The sequence below is a fragment of the Chaetura pelagica genome, unplaced genomic scaffold (genome assembly GCF_000747805.2).
Source record: "Chaetura pelagica isolate M959 unplaced genomic scaffold, ChaPel_1.0 scaffold327, whole genome shotgun sequence".
Classification (NCBI taxonomy): domain Eukaryota; kingdom Metazoa; phylum Chordata; class Aves; order Apodiformes; family Apodidae; genus Chaetura; species Chaetura pelagica.
In genome coordinates this window covers 521,225-540,495 of record NW_009953911.1, presented here as the reverse complement: position 1 = coordinate 540,495, position 19,271 = coordinate 521,225, and the positions used below count along the sequence as shown (strand labels likewise).

The window sequence follows — 19,271 nt, the reverse complement described above, 5'->3', positions numbered from 1 at the left end:
ATATGTGTCAGCAGCCTGAAATTAATGGTGTTTTATTTTCTTTCTTTCATACCTTACTGTCTTTTAAAATTGTTATGCCTCAAATTGTGATTGTTTAGAACAAAAGAGAAAACTCTGCCCTACTCTAACTGTATTTTTATCTTCTTCTTATCTGTTTCACAGGCTCTGAAAATACTTCATCTGAAATTTCAGACCGGACAGACTCGTGGTGGCTTCTAAGCCAGTGAGAGCAAGGCTGCCAAAGCATGCTGGTGCCAAAGTTTGGGATGATGCACATAGTCAGGCCAATGGTGGTGCTTCTGTGCTTGCTACTCTGTGCTGATGCTGAAAGTAAGCTTATTACTAATTTTTGCTTAGGTCTTGGCCATGATGAACCATATTGTTTTCAGCTGGTGGTCATTAAGTGTTTTAGAATAAGTCTCCTTTGGAGTAATTCTTAAAACACTGCAAGGTCCTTTCTGGAACACAGCTAGTATTTGTGAAAGGTATATATTTCTTACTGTTTTTAGTTTTGATGACTATTTTCTTAAGCAACTAACAGTTCCTGCACAGATGGTAGAGAAAATTGCCACAAAGTTGTATAGCCAAAACAAAGACGACCTTTCTTACCAGACGTTGGTCAAATCCCTTAAAGGCATCTGTCATTCTTTGAAGATTTCTTTCTTGAATAAGGTGTAAAAAATTTTTTTCTTGAAAAAATGAAAAGACACCACCTCCCAGTTAATATCCAGTCCAATTAAAATTTTGGCATTTGTAACTATCACAACAGCTGTTATAATGTATTATTTCCGACAGCTGTTGCAGACTACAGTATCCAAACAAATCAAGCAGAACTGACAACTCAGTGGCTGGCCAAAATGTGTGACGATCCATTGAGGAAAGGCACCTAAGTTTACTTGTACTGGGGGGAAATTGCTTTTTAATTAAGAAATAATTAGGTCTGCCTTGTTATATGTGTTCCTTCTCCCAGCTGTCCTGTATCTTCTTGGAGAAGTATTGTACAAATGAGAAAAAACATTTGCTTTCCACTTATTGACATGCAGATTTACTACAAGCTGAATTGTTACCTGCAAGTTGAATGTTAATATTCACTTGCTTGAGGCATATTTTCCTGTTTAATCTTCCTGACTCTGTGCAGATACATAATCAATAACTTTGTTCCAGTTCTGACTTTTGAAGGCGACTGTTTTTCTACACATCTGTGTAAGACAAAGAAGCAGTTGAATAAAGTAGAAACACACAAGAATTAAAGCAGTGTCAGTAAGGTTGGATAAATCAGTTTTCAGTAAATGCGTATTGAAGAGTTCCTTATCACTCCACTTATCACCTGCACTCTACATATACTAAATTACAACACTGAAAGAGATACAAAATCCTTCTACTTTAATGTGCAATAAAATCTATTTCTTTCAACTGTAGCTCTACAAAAAGTGAAAAAAAATGAAAAAAGAAGAAAAGGACAAAACATATATGTTTGTCCAGTACTGACAGCTGAGATTCTTTGGCCTCTTTCCAGGTAGATAATGACCAGCTGGGATCATTGTGTCTAAGCTGAAGCCAAGGACATTTTAACACTTTAGCCAGCAAATAATTGATTGGCAAGTGGGCCCATATGCTGGGTGTTTCTGCAGTTGTAGTGTACCACATATTCTAAAAGTAAATCCTGTGTTTAACAAACACAGATTTTAAAAATCTGGTTTACTTTTTCTGCTTCAGCTAATGGAATGTCCAACTTCTTGAGGGCAAATTGTGGTTTTTGGTAAGACAAATTTTCTATCAGTTTGCAGGACGGTCAAACCACAGAAACTCCTTTGTTGGTGTTGTACCTGTGAAAGAAAGGTACATAGTTTCTGTGAGCATGTTGCATTGAACAAAGGTTCCCTCTTTCATCATCATTCTCTGTGGGGAAGACATAAGTTTTTCTGAAGGTTAGCATGGAGTTTACTTCAAAATTGGCTGGTGTCCTAATATGGCTTTTAAGGGAGTTTCCAGATTTGTTTTTCTGAATCTGCTGTATTACAATTTTAATTCTTTCTTTTATTTTAAATAAAATGAAACAAAATAGAAGTCAGCTTTTAGTCTTTGCTGGCTAAGGCTAGGAGGACTTCATGATGTTGCTAGAAACTTAGGGAATGTCACATGCAAAGTAAAGGTCGTAAGATGCACAAATATAATATTTTTGTATGAGTCATTCTCAAACAACAAGATGCAGTCTTAAAAGAAACCAGGAAGATAAAAAATATGTATTAATAAATATTAATATTAAGTAATAGTGGTTAAGTGGTGTTTTCAAAGACAGATTCTTAAGAATCATATTATTTACAGGACTAGTATTGTCCCTGTAGTGTGGTCCGCTACCTAGTGAGCAAAAAGTCAGTCCACAGAGTCAAGATATTTGCTTTAATATCCATTTCTGCACAGAAGAGTAAGGTGGTATTCTACAAAGCAAGTTGAGCTTCCCAAAGCACAAGTGCTACTTTTATACCCAAAAACATGAGAAAGAACTTTATCTCTTAACATTACTTTATCACCAGCACACATGATTGGTCAACTCATTCCTCACTTCCATTTAAAGTACCAATGCTCAAGAAATCCACTGTGTGTGCTTGAGGGGCTTGTTGTTAGCAGGGTTCTCTCTAGCCTGTGGGTGTGAAGGTGTCTATGTTACTAGCTAATTAATATGGTGAACCCAATTACTTAAAGTTTTTCCCCAGTGCTGAAGGCTAGAACCAAGACAAGCTGAGGGCAGTGCTCCTTCCCCTCTGTTTCCTCTGTCCTGCAGGCCTGTCTCCAGGCTGGGCTGTTGACTGCATGGGGTGTGTTTTTCCCTAACTGAATTCTGGTTTTGTTCAATTCTTACTGTTACACTGTTATCTAGGCCCTGTTTTTATTCTGCATGTCCCTTATGTCCTCTATTATGTGATTTTTTTTCCAAATGTGATTTTTTCCCCAGATTTTACTTAGTTTAATTAATAACTGACATCACTAGTGAACTATCTTGACTGGAGAACAAAGCAAAGTTCTCTTAAAGATAACAGATATATTACTTGGGTTTCTTTCTATTCTATTAGTTTATACCATACTTTCATATTATGTGATTATTAATACTTTCATGTGATTATGTTAATGGATTAAGATGTCAGGAGTGCTTTTAACAGAAGTTGGAAAGAACTCATCCTTAATACCACTGATCGTCTTTTACAAATGCACGAATCAGTTGAATTTTGTGCTGGAGGAACTCACATAAAATAATCCTCTATTATTTTGTGTATTTTTCTTTGTAGTTAGTAGGTATTACTAGATAGAGTAACACGAACAGAGAATAGCCAAAGATACATTAGGTTATCTTGTTGGAGGGATTTATAATGTTGCAATATCATGTATGATTATTACTTAATATTTATTGCATCTTGTTGTTATTAGACAATATGAGAAAAGAAAGGACAATTTAAAAATGCTCATGGATTAAAAAAAAAACAGTAATATTAAAAAAAAAAAAAGATAAAATATTAGAAAGATCCAACTGAGAATATATGAGATTGCTGTTAGAAACTTGGAACTAGAGCATGATGGAATAATAATTTCCAGAACTATATATTTAAAACAAACAAACAAACAAACAAAAAAACCCCCAAAACAAGAATGCTGTAAGACACACTCATTTGTGCTATGTACTATGAGTCGGCAGACAATTATGCTAACAAGTTATAGGTGAGGTATGTTTGGTTTTAATGTTTCTATTGTTTCTGAAGGGGAAAATAGAGTTTGATAACATAACTTTCTAAGAACATACGTGTAGCTTCTCACCTGATAATTTAAAAATAGTATTGACTTGTTTAGAATTTTGAAAGGTCTATTTCTGTTGGTCTTTCCTGTTTTTTGTAGTTGAGCATTTTTGCCATGTGGGTTGTGGTACTGTGAATGCAGGAATACTTACATGGACTAGGTGAATATAAAATGGTCTCTTTAAATAGTCAGGGTTTTTTTATCTAATCTGGCTAGCTCTTATTTTTCACAGAATGTTTGGAGTTGAAAGGGACCTTAAAGATCATAGAGTTTCAGCTCCCCTGCATGGGCAAGGACACGTCCCACTAGAACAGGCTGCTCAGAGCCCCATCCAACTTTTCCTTTAACACTTCCAGGGATGGAGCCCCCACAGTATCTCTGGGCAGCCTGTTCCAGTATCTCACCACCCTTACACTGAAAATTTTCCACCTGACCTCGAACATATATCTCTATTCTTTCAGTTTACAACCATTACCCCTTGTCCTCTCACTGCAAGCCCCTATAAAAAGATCCTCTCCAGCTTTTCTGTAGGCCCACTTCAGGTACTGGAAGGCCACTATAGGGTTCCCCTAGAGCCTTCTCTTCTTAAGGCTGAACAACCCCAAATCCCTCAGGCTATCCTCATAAAAGAGGTGCTCCAGTCCTTGGATCATTTTTGTGTCCCTTCTCTGGACACGTTCCAACAGGTTCACATCTTTCTTGTGCTGGGGGCACCAGAGCTGGATTCAATATTCCAGGTGAGGTCTCACCAGGGCAGAGTAGAGGGGCAGAATCACCTCTCTCGATCCGCTCGCCACACTTCTTTTGGTACAGCCCAGGATGGAGTTGGCCTTCTGGGCTGCAATTGCACATTGGTGGCTCATGTCCAGCTTTTGATCCACTAGTAACTCCATGTGCTTTTCCACAGGGCTGCTCTCAAGTGTGACCTCCCCACCCTGTATTCATATGTTGGGTTACCTGGACCCAGGTGCAAGACCCTGCACTTGGCCTTGTTGAACCTCACGAGTTTCACCTGGGCCCATTTCTCTAACTTGTCCAGGTACCTCTGGATGGCATCCCATCCCTCTGCATGTCGACTGCACCACCCAGCTTGGCGTCATCAGAAAACTTGCTGAGGGTGCTCTCAATATTGTTGATGAAGATGCTAAACAACACTGGCCCCAGCAGTGACCCCTGAGAGACACCACTTGTCACTGGTTTCCATCTGGACTTAGAGCCATTGACCACTACTGTCTGGATGTGACCATCCAGCCAATTCCTTATCCACTGAACAGTCCACCCATGAAACCCATATCTCTCCAATTTAGTGAGAAGGATGTTGTGGGGGACCATGTCAAAGGCCTTGCAGAAGTCCAGATAGATGACATCCACTGCTTTTCCCTGGTCAACTGATGTAGTCACTTAATTGTAGAAAGCCACTAGATTGGTCAGGCAGGATTTGCCCCTGGTAAAGCCATGCTGGCTGTCTTAAATCACCTCCTTGTCCTCCATGTGCCTTGGCATGTCTTGTAGGAGGATTTTATGGGAAAAAGGCTTCTTTTTACACATTAGTTTTATCTTCTGCTTATTAGTAATAAAAGGCATGACTGAGAAATTGTATAAATGCACACAATTTGTGTAAATTAACATAATCCTTTTTTGCAAGATCAACTTTAAAGCTGAAACTGATTTTTACAGCTTCATACATCCTTTCCTTCCTTTTCTTTCCAAGGAACTATGGAAGGAAATGTATTTGAAAGAAAAGAGAAAAATCTGAATCAAGACTTTGTTCACTTACACTGACTTGCTTGAAATTTAAACCAGAAGGTTGTGACACACCTAACACAAACCAAAGGGGCTTGTGATAGCTAGATGTCAACAAGATGTCTCCTGTATTCCACTCAGATTTGATTATTTAATTCCCTTAATTATATAGAGCTGAAAACCATACAGTATTTTCCTCTGTCTCTTAACCTGTGAGATTAAAATTACTATGATTGTGAGGTAATTAATATGCACAGGCTTTAAAGTTACATAAATGTTTATATATGTATATGTAAATCATATATTTTATAATATATTAATTAAACTGTTCACCTTTTATGGGTTTATATTGCTCCGCATAACATTGCATTAATGCTGTGAGTTGTAAATTAATGATTTTCTCTTTTATCAATCTGAAACGGAAGCTCAAGTGTCACAGTAACATTTTACTCTTACACACAGCACTTTGTTAATTTGGAAGATATGCTGAATTTCCACAGATGCAGTTTTTTTATGGGCTGAGTGTTAACACATGATCAGTGAGACTTCTCTGTGCAGCCACACAGAAAAGTACGTTTTCTTATTATACGACTAGGTCTTCTTCTGGATTTCCTGAGTACCTGAAGAAAGTTCCTGCTGTGCTGGAGTTGGTCTGCCCTCCACTCTTGCAAAGGCTGCTCCTGTTTGAACAGCTCTTTGTAAAAGGATGCCAGACGTTCTTGAACTTCACAGTTATTTCTTCTTAATGGAGAAAGGACACAGAAGATGAGATAAAGAGGACAAATTTTTTGTCTTTTTTTTTTTTTTTTTTTTTGTGGTTTACCATGGAACAGCTATTCCTTCTATTTTTTTTCCTTATTTTTTTTTCATAATTTTTTAATTGTTAGCACCAAGGCTGTACAGAGGACATACAATGACATTGCACAGTATTCTAACAATTTCTATATCTGTTCTATCCATCTGTTGCCGTAGTGTTCTATCCAGAGTAATTGCAAGTGGACATGGAACTCGCGCTCTTCTGAATGCACTGTGAAATCACTATGAATGGGATCCAAGTAGCAAGCATGCTTCATGCTTTTCAAGAAGTTCCCAGTGGTAGTCCTTAGTACCTCTTAGTACTTCTTTTCTGTTTACATACTGCCCTCACAGCTGAGGGAGGGAATGAAGCATGTTTGTTTATCTTCATCATTGTGAAAGACCCCAGATTCTGAATTGTGTTGGCACAGGCTGATAAACTCTCCTGTGGCCACCTCTCAAAGGGGGGTAAAGGATGAAAATGCCAAAAACCCCTTCCTTACTAAACAGGATGTATGTGCCATGCCCCTTACATGTGCAACCAAAAATTGATTCTTACTGTTAATCCAGAAGCTAAATTTATTCTTGAATTATGGTGAGAATATTACCTTTGTTTTTATACCTTTTTTTTGCTGGTAAAATGAAGTGTTAATTGTAAGTATAAGAAATGAAAAATAATGAGGAATATGGTGGGGTTTTAGTTGGTATTTCTAGCTTCTATGCACACTTTGAGAGGATGCTACAGAGTTCATTGAGGGAAGATACTTCTTTAGCCTTCTTGTTTATAGAAAGACAGTGTCTACTAGTTCCTAGTGTTTATCATTGGCTGCCTTGTTCTCAGTGGTGTAGATTACAACTATATTGGGAAAATGCTTATCTACATCTACTGAGAAATTAGTAATATCACATTGTTTGCCATTAGAAAAGCACTGTTTTTTTTCATTTTTTTCTGTATGAGCTGGTGGAATAGTAACTAACTAGAAGCTTTCTATAGGTTTATCTGTTTGATAACGAGAATTATGTGTCAGATTCTTATGTAACAGATTTTTTTTCAAATTATAGATTATGGTATGTTATTGTCTCTTGCTGCCCTCTATAATGACTCAGTGTAAAGGTAATCACTGAGCTCAATGAGATATGTAAAATTTATAAGTGCTTTTAAAATAGTTATTCCTGGTCTTTCTTAGTATCCTAGTTTTTGAAATTCAGGAGCTTAGTTTGTATTAATAGAATACAATAATTTTCTGCATATATTCAGCATCTTGCTTTTTAATAATTAAATCAGTTCTCACAGAATACAGCCTTTTTCTTTGCCACTCTGAGAAAGGCCTTGTCACTAGCACTCCCAAGTTCTCCACTGTATCCAGTTATTTTGACTGTTTAATTATTTATCTTCATTTTTGGTTACATAGTTTCTGCTCTGACATTTTTCTTTTGTTGCTTTTTTTGAGATGCTTTTTCAGAAGAAAATCTGCAATTGTTTTCATTCACTAGAATTGGTTACAGCTGACTGCAAAGAGACAAACAGAAGTACATATTTTTTTGTATATTGCTTCTTTCCCAATTTTTTGATATATGAATAATGCTTAATTCACTCTTCGCCTCCTGTTGCATATGTATCAGTTAGCATCATGCTCTCTAGTAAAAAAGTCTTCACAATCTTCTCTACACCAGGATCAGGAAGGGCTAAAACTTAGTGCTGACAAGAGAGTGATTACTTTTAATGAATGTTGGGCTGATTGAGACAAATTGTTGTTTAAATAGGTCCTAGAGACAGTTAAATGGTATTGGTGAAATCAACCGTAAGTCTGCTGGTTTTATGTATTTATTTTTATTTTTTCTATTTAATTCCCTCATAGATTTCTTAAAGAACACCTGTTTTTCCCTGCTAATACCATTCTTCCTCTTTACATTTTTTCATGTTCTTTGACAAGTTGAAATGCATTCATGCAGTAAACATGGATATTTTTGTTTCTAAGCATTTGTCTATAACACTAAACTAACCGAAATAGATCTTCTGAATAACTTACATAAAGTATTTATAATAAATCTTGCAACTGGACATATATGGTTTACTCTAAAAAAATCCAATTCTAGAATAGCTTCATAAGCATGATATGTGGGCAAGCTGAACATGGAAATTATTTACTTTTTTGAATGTGTGCCTTTGGTAACTAGGAATAGATTTCTGTCATATTAGATTTAGATTTAAGATCTGACATCTTTAAAGGGATTATTTAAATTACTGTTTTCAATTATAAGCAGTAGCAAGAATTGTAAAATCAAAAGATACAATCTCTCTGTTCTTTATTGGTAATTTTTTCAGTATCATCTATCTTTACATCTTAGTGCTCATAGGATCCATTTTGTGTAAGATATAGCCCTTTTTTAAATCCTGCTATTTCTTTTATTAATGGTGTTGTATGCAGGAGAGTTTGAATGCAAACTGCCTTTCCTGAAAAAAAAATAGCTTTTGATTTTGTTTTGTATTCTTTTTTCAGGATTTTTTATATAATCTCTGCAGTTCAACCAGAAGCCATTTTCCAGTTAATTTAATAAAAAATAGTATATAGTATTGCAAGAGTTAATTTGTTTGCATTCATTAAATAAGATATTAAAATACATCAAGTAAATCACCCATCAGTTCTAGAAAGTTATAGTCTCAGAGAAAAGTGGAAGTATACCAAACCTTCGTAGATGTATTAGTTTTGCTCTGCAGTGAAGTGAAGGCTTTGAAATATATTTGATAGTTGAGATGGAGATTCAGAGGGAGTAAAAACATGAGATCGTTCCAAACATACTGACTTAGTCACAGAAACTGCAGCTAATGTGGATGTTCGCATAAACCAGCATTTATCCAACCTTTATTTTTCAAGTCTTTATGTTAAAGCAAATTTAATTCCAAGTATAGGCATAATTACCACCGTGTCTGCTTAACTTGCTTTCAATTACCCGCTATTAAAAGCACAAATGAGAACTTGTTGGGGAACATAGTTTCCAATCAGGAGAGTTTTTAAGGAAGTTTTAGGTTTATCTCCAAGTCTATAAATAACAAAACATTTCAAAATTTAACATCAACAAAAGATCTGTGTGTATTCTGTAAAGTGTAGATTCAAAATTATATATAGGTCACCACCACTTTGAAAGACAGAATAAATTGAACAACCGCAGAATGGGTCTTTCAAACGGTTTTGTAAGTTTACTTCTGCAACTCTGAAGGTTGCTTCTGTGTCTGTTTCACAGCTGCTATTATTTTAGGCAGTTGTAAGCCCCTACCTCTCAAAAGGGGAGTGCTGAACAGAGCTCTGTCACAAGCCCTGGAGTTCTGAGAAGCCTTTGAGCCCTGTCAGCATTGCTTGTGGCTGACTGTAGAGGCAATGAAGTCTTCTGAAATATAAAGGCCCTACATCTTTAAAATATCTGCAGTGGTCTCCAGTCTTTCCAGACACTTGAGAAATCTAGACAAGGGAGCCGTTTTAATGGCCCAACAGGGCTGGACAAAACCACGTTATTGAAATTAATGCTGTTAACAGAAAGTGTTTCTGGAGAAGCTTAAGTAAGGGTAGCTATCTCACAATATGCAATTCCCTGCAGTATCAGTAATGACCACTAGCAGACAAAGGAGTCATTAATATTCCCATGTCAGAACTGACATGGAATTCCAAAGTGTCTGTTTGATAGATTGCTTAAGAACACATCTACAAACTTTACAAGTCTACTGGATGTATATGCATAGTCTTAATATGGGAGCAATTCTTAGGGGAAAAGGAAAGAGAAACAGCAGTCTAAAAATTTCAGATTTTTTTAGGTTGTATTCACAAAGCACAACAATGCTGTAGTGGTTTGTAATATTTTGATTCCTTATCTGAATTTTAACCCTAAGTGCCTGAAATTGAGATTAAATATTGATTGGTGGTATTTCTTTCATCAGTGAATTTCTAACAACAGCTTTAGCAAATAAAATGTATTAAAAAATTGAAAATATATAGGACAATCAACATTCACTCTTGTTTTCACATGTATTTATTATTCCTGTATTTAAGGAAACTGCCTCTTCCCTAAATGACTAATGTATGTGTTCTTTCTGTCTTAAATAGACTCTGGTTGAAGTGGTATCAAGTAAAAATAATTAAGGAAGTAATTTTTAGTTTAAATCTTTCAAAGGAACATGCACAATTTTTAATGATTCTTTTTTTTTTTTTTTCCTGTGGTGCAAACTAAATTAGTTTGACTGATTCCTTTTTCTTAAGGTAGTAATCTGAAAAATGAAGTTACAACTTGACTTTAAATTGCTGTAGAGTAGGTTTAAAGACACAGTCATGTGTAAATCGCTACTGTTTCTTTCCCTGAATTATACAAGACTGAAATGTACATGTTGTAAGAAGAATAAATGCAAGATATATATCTGAACTGTTAAAAGAAAACTCTAAGTTGAAATTACTTAGGCAAGATGAGTGCAACTATGTGGGAAATTGTCATTTCTGTTTACAATAAATTCTGGGGCATGGCTGTAAACAGCACTTTGGACATAGTCTTGCTGTGCAAATAAACAGAATTTCACCATGCATACCACATTCTCAATTTCCTTGCTAAAAATAAATTTTCAGAGCCTTTTCCCAGTGAGACTATTGTTCAGGAGAGAAGTTCAATAGAACTTTCAATAGATGTTTAAAATGTATTGCTTAACTAAATGTTTCAATGAAACTTAACCTTGATAATGTCTTTGTTCTAATTTTTCCTGAAGAAGCTAATTTTTTAGTTACTATTGATTTTTAAAGCTCTCTGTGCTTTCCACCTCAGTTGCTGTTTATGGATGGAAGGGAGGCTCCACTACTGTAGGTTTTTTTTATTATTTTTTTTTTCCCTGCACATACAAATGTGAAGAAGGATGAAGAAGTGACAAGGAAAACTGATGATAAAGTTATCTTGCCAACAAGGGTTAATTATATATGGGCATTTTCAGGAAAGTCTGATCTAGGACATTTTTTCCCTCCAAGAATTTTACATACGCTTTAGAAAAATCTACAAAAAGACTGTTGAGAACATTGGCAGGTGGTATCTGGATTGAAGAGAGAAATAGTCACTTGGTCTCTTGTTCTAGTGAAAAAGCACACATTTTAACACCAACAAATGCAAAGCTAAACAGCTAAAAATGAAAAAAAAAAAGAGCATACAAAAAAACCTGCGGTTGAGAAGAGAGAGTGGTAGCTTTAAAAGTAATGATTTTGAAAATAAACAGGAAGCTATTTGTGAAAAAAAAAAAAAAATCCCTTATGATGACATAGTAGGGTCTAGCGTTGTCTTTTGATTGAAAGGCAAGGGTAGAATGAATGTGAGTAGGAAGGCAAATCAACCCTACATATATGGGTCTAATGAGGCTCATAATGCAGTGCAAATGTAGTGTTGATTTCTCATTCAGAAAAGTGTGCTGAAAAACAGGATAAATTGCAGGGAAGAATAAAATGTGTATTCAAGTCTGAGAATATGCTTTATTATCTTTTGTGAAAGTTAAGTTTGTTTAGAAACAAGGTTACTGTTCAGATGATGTAGTCATATTTACCTGTACAGAGAACAGAGGTTGCAATAGAGAATTTTCTGTAGTAAGTTCAAGAAGAATTTAACAATAATCTAGAAGCTAATTCTGAACAATTACATTGTACCTATTGGAACACACTACTTAAATCACAATTTGCTACTCTGTACCTAATATTTTCAGATTAAGCTTTGATGCATTTTATAAACACTAAATAAGATTCCAGACTCTCTATGAAAGTGGTGAAGAAAATCCATTTGTCTTTTTTTACTGTAAAAGACAGAACCAGTTTTCGATCTATAAATAATTAATAATAATAATAATGAGGAAATAAAGGAACGGAGGAGATCATTGGATATTATATAAATCTTAGTTTAGTCACACCTTGCATACAGTCTGATGTACAAATCTCAAGAAGATACTACTGAGTCTGAACTGGAGACATCCTAGCACAGTGTGCAGAGTTGAAGTGACTCAATAGGGCATTTTTGGGGACTTTCATTCGGAAATACACATACAATGTCTAGTGGAAAATACTAATCACCTTTTTTTTTTTGTAACTCTTTGTCTTCAGACACACTGTTCATATGAAGAAGTGTGTCATGTCCACTGACCTTTTTCAATATCTGTGGTCTGATGAAAGTGATACAAAGGTTGTAGCATCTAAAGGTGTATGCATTAATAAAAATAAAAATAAAAAAAATCAAGCAGATAAGGATTTCCTTAAAAATGGGAATGGTATATAGTTCCTTTTTTTTGTCTCCTTATATTCTGACCTTCATGAAGTAAATTTTTTATCAGTCTCCCATATAAAGAACTGCAGCAATGTATGCTGTTTCATTAATGCAGACCTAAAATCGCAAATTCCATTGCTGAAATTTTGTAAAAGTTGGTTGTATGATGAGGGTATTCCTGCTTGCTTCTAATGTCTGAGGTTTTGTTGAATCTTGTAAGTTATATTATTTAATAATGCATAAAAAATTACTTGCTTTTTCTCATTATATTGGAAAGGTATTATTCTTAACTTTTCACAAGTGCCTCCAGTCTAGATAGAAACAAAAACTAGAAGTGGTTTTTTTAAGGTTTAATTTCTACTCATTACCTCTTTGTTAACAAAACATGATTGTCTTAGGTTGATGATTTGCATTCTGCTTAGCAACTTAACATTGGCTTTTACTCATGAATTATAGACTTCTAAAAATAGTACAGTGAATGAAGTGCTTTGGAGACTCCTAAGCATAATGGTGTGGGTAACGTAAGTATGTTAAAAATAGCTTCTAGATTTACTTGAAAAATGTGTGAGATTTCCCTATAGCAGAAAGTCTTTTGAAAATTTTTCTCATCTATGCAGTATTCAACAGTAAATCAGGATCTACAAAAAGCAGGAACTCATCTGGTGTCTTGAGAAAAGCACCTGAGTATCTGTGGCAATTCATGATTGATATCAATTTAGACACCTGATGTATAGGCAGCTGAATGACAACTGAAGTCTCAATAAACCTGATCCTTGAGCCTTTCTGGCATGTGTACCAAGTGCAGGATGGAAAATAAATAAATAAATAAATAAACAAATAGATAAATCAAAGAAAATCAAAGAAAAGAAAACGAAAGAAGAGCATTTCTTCTCATATCTATATGACTTATAGTTAAAAATAATAAACACATTTCCAGTGCTATTTCAATTTTCTATTTTATTTTCCTTCCTCCTATACATATGAATATATAAATGTAAATAAACTTGACAATGAATTTGTTTCTCTGATTTTCAAATACAAAGTTTGGAATATGAGGGTAAATTTGTAGATTTTAGTTATGTTAATATATTAGATCTTCCTATCCAAATTATTTTCAGACTCCCAAGTGCATCAAGATGCCTTAAGTAGTTTACCTTGTCAATAGACAGAAAAGCCCACCTTTTGTCTGGAATGCACCAAATCATCTTTTCTCCTCAGATGTAAAGACCAGTAATTCTCTATTGGTTCCTCTCTAATATATGCACTTCTTTGAGGAAGAATTGATGTTGCTCTGTGCTAATAAGTATTTGTTTCTGATATTGGGGAGATCTGCCAAGTCTTCAGCGTCTTTTTAAAAAATTTATTATTATCACCATGGCACCCTATCTGAAGCTAACTTGTAAGAAATTAATATTCCTTTTTTATAGTACTTTGTCTTAACCAGTATATTCAGACATTACAGGTAAATCTAAATAGCTTTCAGATTTTCAATTGAGGAAAAAGAAGTTAATAAGGTAGGCAAGCACTCTTTGCTGTTTTGGAGAATACTGCTAGGAAATTTGACTGTACAGTCACTGAGATCTCCAGTGTCCACAAGACTGATCATTTTAGAAGGCTGTAATTTGTTTCCAAGAACTAGTTCAGAAAAATACAAAGGTAATGTCTCATACCATATAATGAGTCATTATGCTGAAATGCTTTGAGATTGGAGTTTTAGGAAACATATCAAGTCCCAGCTCTATGGAAGTATTTCAGTGATGTTAATTTCTGATCAAAACACTACGGGTTTATTGAAGATAAATACATTATGCTATTACTTTTATTCCGGAGGGAGTTTCTTCCTTTAAAACATTTCATTTCTCTTTAGAACACACGTAGTGCAGAAAAGACAGTTCACATAGTAATAATTTAAAAGTGAATAAAAAACGGAATCACAAATGCCATTTAACTGTAAAGAGCATTTCAGGATAATTTAAATCTCACCACTGTAGTATTTCTCCCTAAATGCTCCTAATCTAAAAGCTTTTATAAGAGTATGCAAGAATCCTCTGATAATGTGTTTTGATTTTTCTGACAAAATACACCAAGTTACATAAAGATTGCAGGGTCTGTGGTCTAAAAATGGTGTTGATGCTGCAGTCTTCTTTTTCATCACAGTCTGAATGCTCAGCTCCAAGTTCTGCCTTTCCTTTAGGGCAATGGGTGTACTGTCACTACATATGTGCTATTGGAGGTTTATACCTCTTACAGTCTCTGGCCCAATTTCCTTCAGGAAAAGCTGGAATGATTTCTGACTGGAGGTGGAGGCCAGCAGGGCATGTCTTCTGCTTTGAGAAGGTGTGAGGAAGTGCTCTTCTGCTGTCCTGGGTGGAATGCAGGAGGATTGCTGTGCACCTGTAAAGTTCAGCAACAGGCCACACCTGAACTGCACCAGGCATTGCTTACTCTATGTTCTGCGGCACCAGAGAGTGAGTCTGCTTTTCTGCTGTGCTGTGCTTTCCTCTGAGCCTCACCCTGTTAGGTCAGCAATTCAGATTTCCTATATGCTTCTTTTACCCTTTCTGTTCTTTCTCTTGCTACCTTCTCCACTCTTCTCTTAATGTTAAAAGCAAGCACCAGTTTTCACAACTGTCAGTGGAATCTGGGACAGAAATGTTGTCAATTATGGATCACAAAATAGAAACAAAGCAGGAGCAGCCATGTGGACGTAATAGACTGAAAAATTCATCAAAGAAATTCCGTCTAAATTGCAGAAACTCATTATAGGTCAGCAAAGTAGCATTACAACATAAAGCTTAAAGAGTAGCAGTCTTGGCTTTCTTCACATTCAAATGGACATGCTTTCTCACTTTATTTCTGTTTTTGCATATTTAAAGCTGTTTTTACTTCACTAGACTGTTTCAAAAAGTGACAAAGATATTTTCATTTATATCTGTGTTGTATGTTTAGACAAGCAGACAGTCAAGAATTATGTTCTGCTGATCTTACAGTACTTTCAATGAAGAAAGAGTGAGCTCTCATAAAAAATATGCCAAACTCTAATTTTTTGTCTATCAAAACTAGAGTCTTTTTCAAAGGAGAGTTAATTATACACAAGTATTCAGTTTTTCTGGGAGCTTGTTTTTGTTGTTTGTTTTGGTTTTGTTCTTTTCTTCTGTTAAAATAATGATGTTTCACCTCTGCAAAGAATTTTAAGAGTCGTCATTTTGCTAAAATTTAACAGCCTTCACTCTTGAAGTACCTGTAAAAAGAATATAGTTTTCAGGGTCCTATCCTAAAAACAGAAAATTTGGATAAATCTAATTGATTGTAGACTTGCTGTTGTTCATTATATTAATTCGTCTAAGTAGTTAAATAATTAATTGAGTGGCACTGATCTTTTGCTAACAAACAGTAACGATTAGTGCTTTCCTGCTTGATCGCCTAAGACCTGCCCTTTCAGTTCTTCATGCACCTCTTCATTTGTGGTGTGTTGTCAAAAGCCATGAAGCCAGCACACAGCACTGTAGCCCTCTAACATGAACAGCTCTGGGAGGGGCTTAACCTAGTCCACTGGTTGAAATTTTAGACAAACTGCTTCCTGATGTGTGTTGCCTCTGAAAATAAAAGACAATACCAAGCTGACTATAGCTAATTAATGCTGGACATGTTTTTTTGACAATTGATTTTCCTTGTTAGTGTATTTGTGTGGGTGTGGATGTGTATTTCAATAAAAATGTTTTGGATACAGAATGATCAATAATTTGCTTTAATGGTACCAGGTTAGACATTCACCTGTCCATATTCAGTATTGCTATTTTGAGTCTGCATGCCAAATTTAGTGGGTAAAATTTAATCCTAGTAGTTTTGATCAGCAAGTACTGTACCAGTTAATACTAAATTAGCAAGTACTAGTCAAACTACTGGTCAGCTCATACTGATGAGCAGAACTGGATCAAAATAGAGATATTTTTAAAACTTCATCATTGACTGTTGTTGATTTCTAAAGCTTGTATGACAAAGCTGGCACTTTAATTCCAAGCTAGATATCTAGGATATTAAAGAAAATTTATTCACCAAAATAATCATCAAGCATTGGAACAGCTTACAAGCTGCCCAGGGATGTGGTTGAGATGACATTCCTGGAGGTATTGAGAAGGCACCCTTGAGGAATGCCATTTGTCACTGTTCTCCATTTGGACATCAAGCCATATACCACAGTTCTCTCAGTGCAGCAAGGCATCCACTTTGTCACTCACTGATTGTATCCATTGAATTATCTTTCCAAGCTAGAGACCATGATGTTGTGTCAAATGCTATGTACAAGTCTCGGTAGATGACATCAGTTGGTCTTTCCTTTGTCCACCAATGCTGTGACCTCATCGTAAAAGGCCACCAGTTTTGCCAGGCACGATTTGCTATTAGTGAAGCCATGCTGGTTGCCATGATTTCATATATGTGATATATATTCATATATACCATATATGCCATGAGTTCAATGAGTAGAAATAATGGAGTGCACAAAATACGTTTTTTAGTTGCTTTAACTTGTTCTAATAGTGTAATTAAAACATGTATTTTCTTTGAAATTAGTATATAATTTCTTAATGTGTGGCATTTCCTAATGCTAGGCAGAATAAATTTTTAATTTCATTCAGTTCATTTTCAGTCTTGAACCGCATTTCATTAATACTTTCTGCATTCGTTTTTTCCTTCCCTGATTTTCTAGTTAAGTTTTGGACAAGAGAGTAATGGTTTTAAAACATGGGTGACAAAACGTAATTAATTTAATTGTACACCATTCTGTAGTAAAGATTGCTTAAAATGAGTTGGACCAAAAGTTAAGTTCTTCTTATCTATGTTTGTATGTGTCGTGTTGGTGTTGAATTTCTATAATTATTAGTTTAAAAAAATAGTTTTTTCATCTTTTTGTTGTTAGCTTGAATTGCCGGTTTGTTTTAAAAAGGAATTTGAAGTCCATTGGTGACTAAAGCTTTTTAATAGAAGACAGTTTCTCTCTCACTGGTTGCAAATAATAAAAGCACATCTCAATACATCTTTGACACTAGTAGCTGACGTCTTATGTGCAGTGGAACCTTATTATTGAGTAATTCCATTTGTGAAGAGAGGAAGTGATTATAAGAAATGGAATTTAAAAACAGCAAAACGATAAGGGAATTGCTTGATGAAACATACCTTGTGGAAACAGTAATTAAATGGAAAAAAAATCCAAAACCTCCTTTTGATCCGTATAGGCTGGCTGTTATATCGTGTCATAAGGAATCTGAGAACTGATGACAAAAAACCAACCAACCAAACAAAAAAAGTAATTATTCTTTCTTTTTGATGCTGGCACAATTGCATACATGAAAATAATACTGTGCCGTAAGAATCATATTTCTCTTTTACATTTAGTTACTCATCATGCATTTTTTCTGTTAATCTGATGTAGAAATTAATGGATATCCAGAGTGCAAAAGAAAGTGTTTGTATAATATTTTTTTTTCATTTAAAAAAGAGAATTAAGAATGATCAGCACTAGAATTCTAGATTACATGAAGAGTACTTCTGGTAAATAAATAAAATCAAGACTTAGGATAGGATCAAAAGCTGTGAAAGTAGTTCAGAAAGAAATTATGATAACCAAATGGTCAAATTGCTGGAAATGCAAATTTTTAGGTGGAAAAAAGATTAATATGAGCAAGTCAGGATATTTTATATCCATTACAAGCTTTTTTTAAAATGTAGATATTTATACTCTGAGATGTGCATGCAACATTTGTGCATGTTAGTAACAGTTGCCCATTAAGAAAGGAGGTCAAAGGCAGAATAGATAAAATATTTAACACCCATTTATATACTAAAGGATTGCCATAAAAATATTTTTTAGGTAAATATATATGCAATATGCATATGAATATATGTATGCAATAGGTTTATAATTTAAGAACTTTCCATATTATTTTTTTTCCTTAGGAAAAGCAAGGCTTGTGATGACTGGAAAGGTCTTTTACTATTCTAGTGGTTATGTATCTAGTACAGGCTTTATTGTATGAAATCACATAGATTATAAAAATATTCTTGTACATTTTGGATTTATAGCAATCTTACATACTGCATCAGTTACTTTCCTGCTTTGTAATACTGAAACTGTCTTAAGGTGGCTAAATTTGCATATGTAGTCGTACTGATAGAATCATCCCCAAATTTTGTGCAGGTTTGTTTTCCAGCTTATCCTCATAGAATGAGTTAATGCTGACAGTCTAACATGTTGGCATTATAGAATGAGTTTCTTCAAAGAGCATTTGAGTTATTTAATATTCAAACTGTGTAAATTCTGTCTCTTTTGAAAAGCATTTCTCATATTCTAATATAATGACATTACCTTACTGCAGTACTAGGTAGGAACCACTAAATTAAATATATTTTCTTTTTCTTTGTGTATAGCCTCCTGACATCTGCTGCAACTACTTTTTTCCTATATAGAGAATAGGATTAAATGACTTATGAATGAGGCATTGTGATTGAAATCTAGTCTGAATGTTGAAGATGTTTCAAGGAAATATCCAGGACATAAATACAGAATTGAAACTTGAGAAATATAGCAGGAACCTGCCTTTTAGTTCTGTCAAAGTATACACATTTCATAGTATTTTCAGGTTTATTCAGCACTTTGATACAGCTTCTACAATTTCTCTACC

The 19,271-nt window shown here is 34.9% G+C and overlaps 1 protein-coding gene across 1 annotated transcript in view; it reads left to right on the top strand.

Moving 5' to 3' along the window:
• The first annotated feature begins 245 nt into the window (after positions 1–245).
• The window catches only part of PTPRD (protein tyrosine phosphatase, receptor type, D), a 300,216-nt gene continuing 281,190 nt past the window's right edge, over positions 246–19,271 (top strand). The window contains exon 1 of the mRNA XM_010001485.1: positions 246–330. Coding sequence (XP_009999787.1) covers positions 246–330 — 85 coding nt within the window. The remainder of the gene's footprint in view (positions 331–19,271) is intronic.